The sequence below is a fragment of the Aptenodytes forsteri genome, unplaced genomic scaffold (assembly GCF_000699145.1).
Source record: "Aptenodytes forsteri isolate BGI_AS27 unplaced genomic scaffold, ASM69914v1 Scaffold56, whole genome shotgun sequence".
In the NCBI taxonomy this organism is placed as follows: Eukaryota; Metazoa; Chordata; class Aves; order Sphenisciformes; family Spheniscidae; genus Aptenodytes; species Aptenodytes forsteri.
Window position 1 is genome coordinate 3,583,139 of NW_008796213.1, and position 12,375 is coordinate 3,595,513.

Genomic DNA, 12,375 nt, shown 5'->3' on the forward strand with positions numbered 1-12,375 from the left:
GAGGCAAAAATGAGCTCAAAAATCTGGCTGGCTTTTATAGTGGATGGCAGCGCAAAAATACAGAAAGAGTGCCTCACATATGCATGTAGGGAAGGGGCAATTTTACCCTTTGCAAGCTGCTGGGTTGAGAAACACTGTTGCTTTCTTCAGTGGCATACTGGAAGGGATCAGCTGGTTGCCAAAAGCCTAAGTGAGATAAAAAGAGCAGAGTTCAGTTTATCTTTTAAGCACATTGGTCAAACAGTTCAAAATAATGCATCTCTACAAATGTCAATGGGCTTTCAAGCCTCATGACATTGAAATGACTTCTATCTTCAGCCATTGTACAGTCTCCTATTCAAAGACCTGCACACTCAGCCACAGCTCACACCACTGTCACAAGTACTTTTTAGCTAATTTTTACAATTCCACCACCATCTCGCTTTGTCAACCTCTGGTTTTCTGCCATGGGCAGAGATCCAGGGAACTACCCTTGACTCCAAGGTTACTTGATTATCCTTCCTTATGTAATTTTCATACACCTGCCTGCCACCTTCCTTCTGCATCTTTTTCCACTTGTGTCCTTCATTTCTTGTATCTCTCCTGCTCATTTTTGTATTTTCTACACTTAAGTTTTTGAAGATATGAAAGATAATCACTAGAGAATTTGCCCTGACCTATAAGCAAGCTCACTGTTTCTCAGGCATTTTTTTCTTCCTAATGTCTCCCTGTAAAAATCATTAAATTCCTCTTCAACTTTTGATCCAATTCTGAATAGGTGCCTCAATTTTAAATTCTTCGAGAGTTACTCCATACAGCCTCTTGTACCTTTTAGCCATTTGTACCTATTTCCATAGCTTTCAGCACAGGAGAGGCAAGAAAAGGCAAAGCTTCCACGCATGTTACTTCCCACTCTGTAAACCTCTTTTAGCTCACCTAAAGGCATCCTCACTACCACACCAAATCAAACTGGTTTTGAGTACAAGGATGACAACGTATTCAGCAGTACCATCCAGAAGCCCCAGAAATAAAGCAGGAACAAAAGACTACTGTGCTGAACAAAAGACAAAGTCAACTGTCCCTGGGTTTTTTTCCCCTTTATCTTGAAAGTTAATTCCCCTAGTAGGAATTTTTCTATTTAAGAAGGTGGACACTGTACACAAAGCACAGTAGATTTTAGTGAACATTAGCTGTTTAAATTTATACTTAAGTCCACTTGCCAACTTTGCTCAGGAAACCTCAATTAAAATAAGTGTGCAGCTGGCTACGTTGCTTAAAACATTCAAATTTCTTCTTCAAGAAAGGAAAAGGATAAGAGAAGTTGCTGAGAGTAAAGGAATCTTCAAAGAAAGGGAAACAAATCAATAGCTCTTAAGCTTTACTCAAAAATCAGCTGGAAAACAGACCAACTTATTTTATTGCAATTGTTGGGCGGGAATTGGGAAATACAGGGAACCTCTAGCATGCTACAGCTGTTAGAAACAATTAATTCTTTGCTTGGGGGGCACAATGTGATGTATTTGCTTGCTCTAAACAACCTAACAAGGCTCATAAGGAATTTATGAGTAATGACATAATCACTTCTTTATGTAATATACTTACACATTTATGTTACATACAGGGGCATTTCTAAAGCAAATGCTGATTTTTAAGACAGGAAATAAAAAATAATAATGCAACATTCTAGAAGTCTTTTTTTCAGAGCACAACATAAGGAAAGACAACTTAAAGCCAGACATTAAAAATGGTTATTAAATATATATATGAAGGCATAATTGAGTAAAGTCAATGTCTTTTTCACTTCCTTGTCAAACGCACACTTCCAGGTATTGCATTTCTGGACTTCTAAGATGACAATCACTATTTGGCAACTATGAAAAACCCTTTATACAAAGGCTTTATAATGTTTTATGAATACTAACAGAGAAACTACATTCTTTCACAGAAAACTATCCCTGCTTCACAGAGCAAACTGTTTGCCAGCTAAACAGGACCTCTTTAACACATGCCCGGAGTTCAGTAACAAGGTCAATCAGCGAGACCACATTTTCAAAGGAAGTCCACAGTCAGCTGACACTGACTTATTCCAGAGAAGGAGGTGTAAAAGGTTTAAAATACGATAAATGGGTTCTTTATTATAGAATCCTTCTATGATCATTTGCCACCCCAAGGCTGTCATCATAAACTGATACTTAAATTCAGACATGCATGGTGGAGTCTTTGCATGAAATACTGCTGTAGCGGATACTTTGGCAGGAAGGTGGGCGCCTCATCAATTTGGTATCGTAACAGGCTTAAAAACTTAAAAATCTGTTGTAAAAATAATAGGGAACCCCCCTACTTGACTCAGACTAAACTTTTTCTTCGGTGAGTCTGCCTCTATTTTTTCCCAATATTTATACAGCACTATAAACGCAAGTAGCATTTTTCAAACAATTACAGATTGTTATTATTCTGAAGAACATATCAGACTTTTAATGCCTTACTGCTGTATTGCTGTGTGTTTTCAAGCAGTATTTGGCACTGACGCATCAGTGAGAATGGAACGTACAGCAAGAATTGATTGCTAGGCATTCTGGTTCACTCCTTTCTAATGCAGGAGTCTTCTGCAGGATATTTTCCCAGGCTTTAACTACTGAAATTGTAGGAAGCTCTGTCGACAGTGCTTTTGCACTTTCATTTACAAGAATAAGCCATAATGGAATAGATCCCATCACTTAATGACTGGAATTAAGAAACAGGAAAGTCAGAATTTCCACAACAGATCTATCTTCTTGTGCCAGTCTTTCCTTAGCAGTTACACCTTTTTGACAGCATACACACTTAGGTCTTTTAACTTCTCCTTGTATATCATTTCATCAGTGCCTTTTTAAAATTTTTTTTAATTTGGTCAGCATGCTTCAAATATTGAGGTTTTAACTGCTATTTTTGGCGATATAAAAAACTTCCATCACTTTGACATTATGCAGTAAAAATGAATATTGAAAACATAAAAATCAAGAACAACTGATACTATGAGTTGGAAATGCATTTGACTCTGAAGCTATAAGTATGATTTATGAAAGCAGTATTTTCAGGGAAAGATTTTTCTTATTCTTTCATGACACTTGAGGTCTCTTACATCTATTCTGGCATGAAGTTCCATTGCCCAAATCAAGGTGCTGTGAATATCCTTCCCTCAACAGCAGGGGCAGGCTAAAATTAGGATTATTCAGGTGCACCACAGAAGCAGGGTAATCTCACGGAAAGTTCTTTAATGAGAAAAACAATTTTCACCATTCTTCTCAGGCCCCAGTATGTAGCAATGATGGGAGCAGTGTTACATCCTGCAAAATCTCTAAGATCTGGCATGGAGAAGCAGGTTTAGAATAAACTGTATTTATGGGAGGTAGAAAGACTCTTAAAATCCTACACCACACCACTGAGGTAATCAGAGCCAATAAGCACTACCTGTGCAGTGATGTAATCCATGGGCAACAGCAGTTGAAAGCACCCATGAAAGACTGCTTATTAAGGACAAGATTTCTTTATGGGAATACTGCAGCATGGGAATTTGTTCACGGCTGGTTGCCCATGCAGACCACAAACTCCAAAATGCAACAGTCAATATATTCAGACAGTAACTACCCCTTTCTCTCTGAATACCAGCTTTCTTGTCAGTGATCAGCAAATGCGTTGCCTCCATCAAGTTCCCAGTACATGGGTCTCAAAAACACTAGGTCAGTCATCGCACTTAGTATCCTCGATAAAGGCACTCAGGCTCAAATAGACAAGGGTAAGGTCTCTCCAGCCAAGCACTAACGTGAAGCAGTTTGCACTGCTTCTGCCCAGACTACACCCGTCGTGGTGGATCTGAGATTTCAGTCTCCTGTCTTATCAACAAATCATCTTCCCACCAGAACTTTACAGACACGGAGTAATTACACCTGCAGAAATGGAGGTCTGGGTAGCTACAGCAGTAACTAAGATTACCCCAACGATAACACTGCACCGTCCATTGCAACAGCAGTCAGGGCACAAAAGGTACAGCACCCCAGCTGCAGGCTGGAGGCCTCATCCACGCTTTGGCACTTCAGCAAAAGAACACAGATGGCATCATTACAAGGCTTGTCACATAGAGAGGGCCCGCTGGGAAAATCTCAGGAGCCCTGCACAACCAAGATAAGAGGGAGATTTTAATCTAATTTTATCACTTTAGACAGTATTACCTGGGCTTCTTGGCATGCAGCTCTTCGTAGCAGGTTATCGCTATTAGGTAAGACAGAAAAGAGAGTGGACATTAGGTTGTATAACTTTAAAACAATTTGCTCATTTTTAACATGTAGGTACATACCCTTTTTACACACACTTTGACAGCACTAAAATAAAAAAAATACAGGTTCTTTAAGACCTATTTAACACATTTTAAGGGTGAAACACACCCATTTAAGTACACATGCATAATTTTTTTCTGCATGTGCACACAAACATATTATAGTAAAGAAAAGCAGAAAACAAAGACCAGGATGCCAAATGTGCTGAGATTACCTAAGCTATGAGATACCGTATAACTGATTTATTTTTAAATTGCTACATAACCGTACTCCAGAACTAAGGTGTGGTTTTTTTCAATGTTAATACCGCCTGTTATTTACACTGAAGGTACTTACCATGCCGGCAGTATAGAAGGGATTTAGAGCAGACTTAAGTGTAACTTCCATGGACTTAAATCTTTGTGCATTATAATTGTGAACTCCCTTATCCATCAGTTTGTAAGCCAAACACATGTTAATGCAGCACCTACCACCCACCTAGGTCTGAGCATGGCCTAAAGCAGTAACTCAGAGAGGTGAAAATCACTCAACCCACCTAAGTGAAGTTTAAAACCAAAGAAGAATAGATACGTCACTGACGGTCATTTCAGAAATAAATTCCAGGCTAATCCTTGTGCTTGTCATTGGAGACAAACAGCATTAGTAAGGTGGGAAGCAGGGTATAGTTGTCAAGCAAACTGGAGACATAGAGCCACTGAGTGAGGAACAAAATTCTGTTCTTCCCCAGACCAAAAAATGCCCTATTGGCCCTTGCAGACAAACAGGGAGTCCTGTTCTGCAGTGCCCAAAGTCTCACCTGTCCTCTAGATACCAGACACTCCCCCTCCTTGCTAAAACCAAAAAGCTCCTTCAGCTTGTCCTTGCCAATACCTGGCAAGACAGTGTATTATTGTCTCAAAAATATCAAGTACAAAAAACCCTAATTACAGTCAGCATACCAAAATGAATACACTACACCAATTAAAAGGATTCAAGGCCAACCATGAAAAACAAGTGACTAGGAAAGCAGCACGCTCCTGCCACAAAGTGTGGCTCATCAGGCCAAATCCTGCAATTGAAACAGCAGAAGAGAAGGCAAGGCCTTGGTCAGACCTCTGGACCCGAACACGAGTGCAATCTATTCAATTCCATGAGTTTACGGTATTTATCTGTCACTGGAGCTATATAAGCTGCTCTTTTTGGCGTCACCAAGAGATGCTGCAATGCCATAAAAGGAGAAGTAGGGTGACTTCAGGTGAGATATAAAGTTAGGTTCTGAGAAAATAACTCTACAGCAAAAAAGCCACAGATTTATTCCTGGTAATAATAAAAAGACAAAGAAAGAATTCAAGCATGGAAAAAGAAAATATGTGAATAATACCTCACCAGGATAACAAGTAACTGGAATGTCTAAAAAAATTTCCTCAGAGACATGTTTTTAACTGTCATGTTTGCTCCTTAAAACCAAAGGAATGTCATTTGTATTAAGCACCTGAAATATTACTTAGAGGAGGGACAGACTTGTATTTGATTGCAGTAATATAATGAAAGTGCACTAGTTAAAATAACTCTCTCTGAAAAGGTTTGTGTTCCAAGCTAAACAACATTGTCACAGCTAATTCCAGTTCAATCAAGACAGCATGATGGGCTAAGTCCACACTGCACTGCTGCGGGCACGAGCCCTCATATAGGGTTTTTTTTTCCTTTCTGTGACTATGTGTGGCCAGAGCAAACACAAAGCAATTGCAATTGCAATACGTAAAGTTGAAATATTACGGGATATCAAGAAAACCCCACTATCAAATGATGGCTGCACAGTTGATGTATTTGAGAATTGCTGTCCTAACCTTATTAACAAATTCTAGTCAAATCCACCTTATCTGTTTACTTCACATTGATGCTATTTTGTTCAGAAATCAAGCTGTGTCACATCGTCAGCCAGTACGTTTTCCTGGTGCCCGCAATCTTATGCTGCAGTGTTAATCACCTTTAAAATGGAGTCCAGCACAACTTTTCAAATGCAAGCAAAAGATACCGTGCTCTCTGTCCCAACCTGCAAAGACTCTCAAAACATCTGTCAAGGATGCAAGCTTCATTCAGCTCAACGGAGTCTTAACCATAAAAATTAGGCTTGACAGCTTAACAGCTTAGATGTCAACTTAAGCTTATTTTCTCCCGCACTGAAGCAGTTACAGAAATAGAAAAAGTCTACTCTGACACATATCGCTTTGGTGTCAAAGGAACGGTTTAGGTTCTGAGACCAGAAGAATAGGGAAATTTGCTGTCCAGTAATTTATAGGTGATTTGTCTCACCTCTCCAGTAGCACAGCACCCAGAATCCCATGCCATCCCAGCCATACTCATAGGATTCCCGCTGATTCAACTAGGACATATATTTCAAAGTCATCTGAGTTTGGCGTAAAGATGTCCCGAGTTTGGCTTGAAGATGCCAGGTAACAGGAAAATTTTTGTTTCCTTAAAACATTACGTCAACACTTAACTATCTTCACACTTAAGAAAAAAAAAGCACAAGTGCACTCACAGGGGTGTATCTGTGAGAACAGCGGTCCTCCTGCTGTATCACAGCTCTTGCCTTTACTCATCTCATACAGCTCACCTACAGTATCACAAGCGGGTCTGGAAGTCCTCTGCGGGTCATACCAATTAATAAATATAGCTTCAAAAATGTTAAAAATAGCAAAAAGGTAACTTCTTAAAGTTACTTCTGTCTCAGTACATATTAGCTAATCAAAATATGGCTGCATACCAGCTCCCAGAGAAGAAGAGACTTTAATAATAAATGTAAGATTTTGTTGATTTTTTGTACTTTATTGACTAATATTAGGTAGTAACAAAGCCTTTTCAACAACACTCGAACATGAGCAGGTGGAGGCTGAGGGAAATTGCCACGTTGCCTTAAAGAACACACAGAGATTTCTTCTGACTTGCACCATATCCACAGCAAACTAAAAATCAATTTTTACTTTACATTTCCCCTAAGGGCTTACAGACACAACTCTGGCCGTTGCATCTGCTGGCCAACCCAGGGCTGCCTTCCCACTGTGAGAATTAAGCATCACACAGCTTACAACTGGGCCAACTTGCTTAAGCAGTAAAAAATTGGGAGACAGAGACGAACGAGCAGTGGCAGTGGGGTATGGAGGAAAGAGGATGTCCTAAGCTGAACCCACGGACAGAACTTTGACTGGTTCGACAAAGATATCAGTCAATCCCGCAAGGCCAGCAGCCACTGCAGCACGGACTCTTCAGAGAACAGAGCAGGCTTACGCCAAAGCAAGGAACTAACGCAGAAAGAAAGGAAGAGCAACTGAACAGAGCTCACCATGCACCAGCCGTGTCAGGCTGCCAGAACACACCGGGCTGTGAGAGCACAACATCCACATGACCCGCTTGAACAGGGGCTGTTCTGATTTGTCTGCAACCTCCCTGGCGCAGGACTGGTGGCCACTGCTCCTGTCCTAAGCATTTTCAGCTAGAATAGGGAAATTTACACTCTTACATATAAGCACACAGATCCACGCAATTTAGTACGTATGCTCCTCCAGCTGAGACTGCATCCTCTGCCCAAGTGCCAGCAGAGGCCAGGGCTGAAAGGACAGTTCCCATGACGAGAGGTCAGCCAGGGCAGCAATGAACTCAACAAGGAGAAGACAGCAAACTCGAATCGAAGAAGCTGTTTGAGGCCTACAGCTGCAGCAAGGGTAAGCCTTCATCTTAGAGCCAACTCCCTTAAAACTGACCATACTACAAATGTATAAAAGAAGGTCAGGTGTGAGATCCCATTTCAAAAAGGGTTATCAGCATTAAATCTAAGACTGTTAAGTACATTCAAGCAAGAAGCAGCCTAAAAACTCTCCAGTTCAGTGTCTGCATCAAAACACAGAGTTTTGCGAGGAGAAACTTGACCAAAGCTGTGCACATAGGATCAGTCCTCAAGAGCTATAACAGAACTCCTAAAAGAGATTTTATCTTAGCAGAGAGCTTTTGGGATGCTTCCAATACAGCAAGAGCACAGCATCCTCTTTGCTGGATATTAGCATTTACTTCCAGCTTGGCTTTGGAAGGGAATGAAAGACAAATCTTAGCTTGCATCAGCTTTACTCAAGACTCAGAATTTATACCCAGTTTGTTTGACAAAGTTTTGATGAAATAAAGTCAGCCACTCAGGAAGTATAGGCAGAAAGGTGACAAAGTGAGCTATCAGTTGGCAAACAGGCAGAGACTAACATTCAAATTATAGATAACAATAACACTCAGATTACTGGCAAGCAGTCAAAGGCCCAGATGCCTTGCCAGCATTTTCTACAGAGAAAGTCAATACTTTAACATTTACAGAGTAAAACCGAGTATCTGAGGAGTCCACTGCCTCAGTACAACATAGAGGGTCCCCAACCTAACAAAGTGATGATCACTTACCCACTGACACCACTGTAACAGTCTGGCCAAACCTGACAATCAGTTAAGCTGATGTCCATTATGCCAGAGATTAAATTTCTGCTGATTTGACATAGCTGGCGACTCACTGCACCACCTGGACATATAAAGAACAGCAGCAGCTCAATTCAGGAGACGTGACCCAGGACATAAAGGTGAAAGGGGCTTCCAAACTTGGTGGAAATTTTAAAACAATCATATGGTATCTTTACTTTATCTGTAATCAACCTCGTGTACATGTTAAAGAGAAGTATGCTACTGTGTATGAGCACGTATCTGGTAATCTACATACCCTCTAAGCTTTGATCTAGTACATTAAATTCAGTGTCCCTCATACCTGTAGCATGATATGCTATAGATTAAAATTATGCTAATACATAAATTCACGCAATCCAGAGAAATTAAAGGGAGACAACCTCACATGTGGCAACACTGAGTGCTCTTCTTACTTCTCCAACACTACAAGGATATTTGCTACCCCAAATGCAAGACAATGGATTTTGAAAACATAATTCTTTTATGAGAAACACAGGAATTTTAAGGCTCACTTAAGTTTTGTAAGAATAGCAATAGGGTTTTAGTTAACAGTAGTTCAACCAGACATAATGCCTATCATTCTACCCACGAAAAACCTTTGCCACCTCCTGATCTATGTCTCTTTTGAAGAGGCACCTTCTGTTATATTACGTACTTAGAAGGGCTGAATCACAAATGGGGGATGGGGAATCAGCACAAGGTTTCCTCTTTACTCTTCCCGTTCATCCAAAAACCCCTTACTGTTAAATCAGTCAGTATATGAACAAACATCTCCAAAGATGAAAGGACAACACACTGATCCAGAAACTAAATGCTGCATGAAGAAAGTATCATACAAGACTGGGCTAAGAAGCTCCTCGACCTTTACAGTTATCGTCATCCACAACCTTCAGAGTAACTCGGCGATGAACCATTACATTCCAGTGTCCCTCTTTCCTCTACAGCCTATGGAGCACGAGGGCATCCACATCAGACCCCACAGCACAGGGTGCAGGGGGGGACACCCGGGTCCATTTTCAGGCAGGGAAGAGCCACAGGGGACGACTCTGGAAAAGGTAACATTCTTCTTGTCCATATTTGTCCACGTAGCATCCTCCAAAGTCTTAAGGAAGTACTCCAGAGCTCTTCTGTCCCTATGGGCACGTAGAGACTGACTATAGAAGAGTTGCCATTTATTAGCAGGACAGATTTTTATTTACAATGGCTCCTCTTAATGCAGGCATCATAGCCTCTGCATCCAAAAGAAGAATGAAACTTGAGAAGTTGAAAAAGCAAATTATCTTCTCCTTGCAAGAGAAATGTCTTAGAAAATCCATGAGGATGCAAAAGCCAAGAAGAGGGATGCAGGACGGGGAAAAAAAAAAAAACAAACTTTCTTCAGCTGCAAATAAATGAGCAACATCTCAAACAGCTAATTCCAAGAAGTCCGAGGCTAATCTGAACTGATGCTGTGCTAAAGCAAACCCCTTCGTCAGAAACTCCAGTGATGCCAGAAACCGAAGCACAAGACTTCACTAAACCTTTAATCTGTTCTAAAAGGGCAAATATAAGCCTAGTCAAGTATGCCTCATGCATAGTAATTTAGCCCCTGATGTTGATAACACCAAGTCTCACAGCCAACATAGCTCTCGTTAACCTCTTCAAGTGTTGCCTGCAGCGGTTTGTGCATGGGGCGAAGGGCACCTCTCATGCTCCCCAGCATAACTGGTACATAAACAAAAAAACTGGGGAGAGAAAATGTACCAAAAACCCCCACCAAAAGCCTTTACCACATTTGGAGGCAAACCAGAAGCTACAGAGAGGGATCCTTGCCTATTCCCTGCTGTCCAGCAGCCACAAGGTAAGGTCTTCACTGTGCACGGAGTACCACGAAAGGGCTGCTGAGACTACCGTCACGTTCTCCGTGATCATAATGTGTTTTCACAGGTACTGCACAGGAAATGAATACAGCTGAAACCTGTATGAATTCCCAGAAACCACAGACATAAAGGGAAGACTGGTTGTGTCTGACACTGCTCCTAGGCCTCCTCAAGTGCCCACTCTCCATATGCACAAGGAGCAGATTTAGCCTTTTTCTTAATGCTCTATTTCAGTAGCTCTCTATAGTACCCAGGCCTGACATGCACTTTGCTGTCATTAGTATCTGTGGCAACAGAAGACCAGTAAAAAGGCCACTCACGTAAGCAGGGTACCTGGGAAGGTCAGAGGCTGCTCTGCCCTGCCAGCCAGCCCCTCATATGAATGCCTCTGAGCAATTTCTTCCTCCTCATTTTGTACATTAAGTGTATCCTTTTGGCTAAGAGGTATGTAGAATGATAGAACTTCAAATAATTACTCATTTACATTTCGCTATTTCATCTGAATTCAAAGTTCAAGTCGTCAGAGGGAAAAGTGGAAGGTAAGTTCAAGATCCACTGACATCACATGAAGGCATCAAAAAAACCCAACCTGCTTCGCACAGATACTTCTGCTTACAACATGGCAGTATCCTACGTACTTCTTTTCTGCCTGTTGGTCCATGTAGGCACGCACATGAAGCCATGACCTTGTTACCACCACTTTCACACAGTTATTCTCTATCTTACCATAGCCTGCACTACAATCAGCAATTACAAGGAAAAAAGTACGGAGAGAGAGTTTTTTTACTGCTTGCCCTGCAGTCAACCAAGCCTTAGCGCTTCAGGTAAGAAGTAAACAACTAAAGCAGATGTACCATTCAAAACAAAGACTGATTTAATCCAAAAGTCCCTAGGCAAAAGGAAATAAAGAAGGAAAGTATAACAAACAACATAAATAGATTTATTTTCCTAAGTTTTCCACCAAGGCTTTGGCAACATTTTAATGTAAGAAGAAAAGAACACTGCTAAAATCATGACTTAACAATTAAAAAGACATTAAGAGAGTGACAGAATAAACAGCAACACCAAAAGTAACAATTTTTTTAAAATAATTTGGCTGTACTTGCATTTTAGTTAAGTGTATTAACCATAATCTTAAAGAACAGGGATGAAAATATAAGCCTAGCTATTTAAAAATCGTGAAGGAAGATTTTGCTTCCTATAAGGAACATTCGCTCCACAGATAAGCAGTGGAAGTGACACCCTGCCCGGTATGACTTATGTTAGCCGTGCTGCTGCTGCAGCAGTTGACGGGCTCCTTCCAGCTAGCTGGGTGACAACAGCAAAGCACACGCACCAGGCAGGCACAGTGCATGGCCGCTGCCGGCACTGCACCTCAAGACAGACACAAGCGCTCATGCAAAAGAAATCTGGCATCTTTCATGAGGTGTACAACACCGCTAAAAGAAAAAAAGGAGGTGGGAAAACCCACGGGCACACAACCACCATGCTGTGATGGCCACCTTCGTGCGTGAAGGTGGCTTCCCCTTAACCCCGGTACCAGTGGCACCATTTGCAGACGTAGGGCCTCTGTTTTCATTCATCCTTACAGTACTGGTTAAAAGCAAGCAAACTGATGACATGCACTTGGCTCATGGCATTTTTTTTTAAGTTAGAAGAGAGAAATCTCTCTCCTCTCTAACTGGCCCCAGAATGATTCAAGCCACCCTGACAACACCTCTGGTTAAAACTAAAGCCTGAACTAGCCCCAAACT

General features: G+C 41.2%; 1 protein-coding gene across 1 annotated transcript in view; it reads right to left on the bottom strand.

Moving 5' to 3' along the window:
• AGK (acylglycerol kinase) overlaps positions 1-12,375 on the bottom strand; it is a 50,986-nt gene that overhangs the window by 23,904 nt on the left and 14,707 nt on the right. The window contains exons 2-4 of the mRNA XM_019474390.1: positions 5,089-5,162; positions 4,188-4,271; positions 107-186 (exon numbers count right to left, since the gene is read on the bottom strand). Coding sequence (XP_019329935.1) covers positions 107-186; positions 4,188-4,271; positions 5,089-5,162 — 238 coding nt within the window. The remainder of the gene's footprint in view (positions 1-106; positions 187-4,187; positions 4,272-5,088; positions 5,163-12,375) is intronic.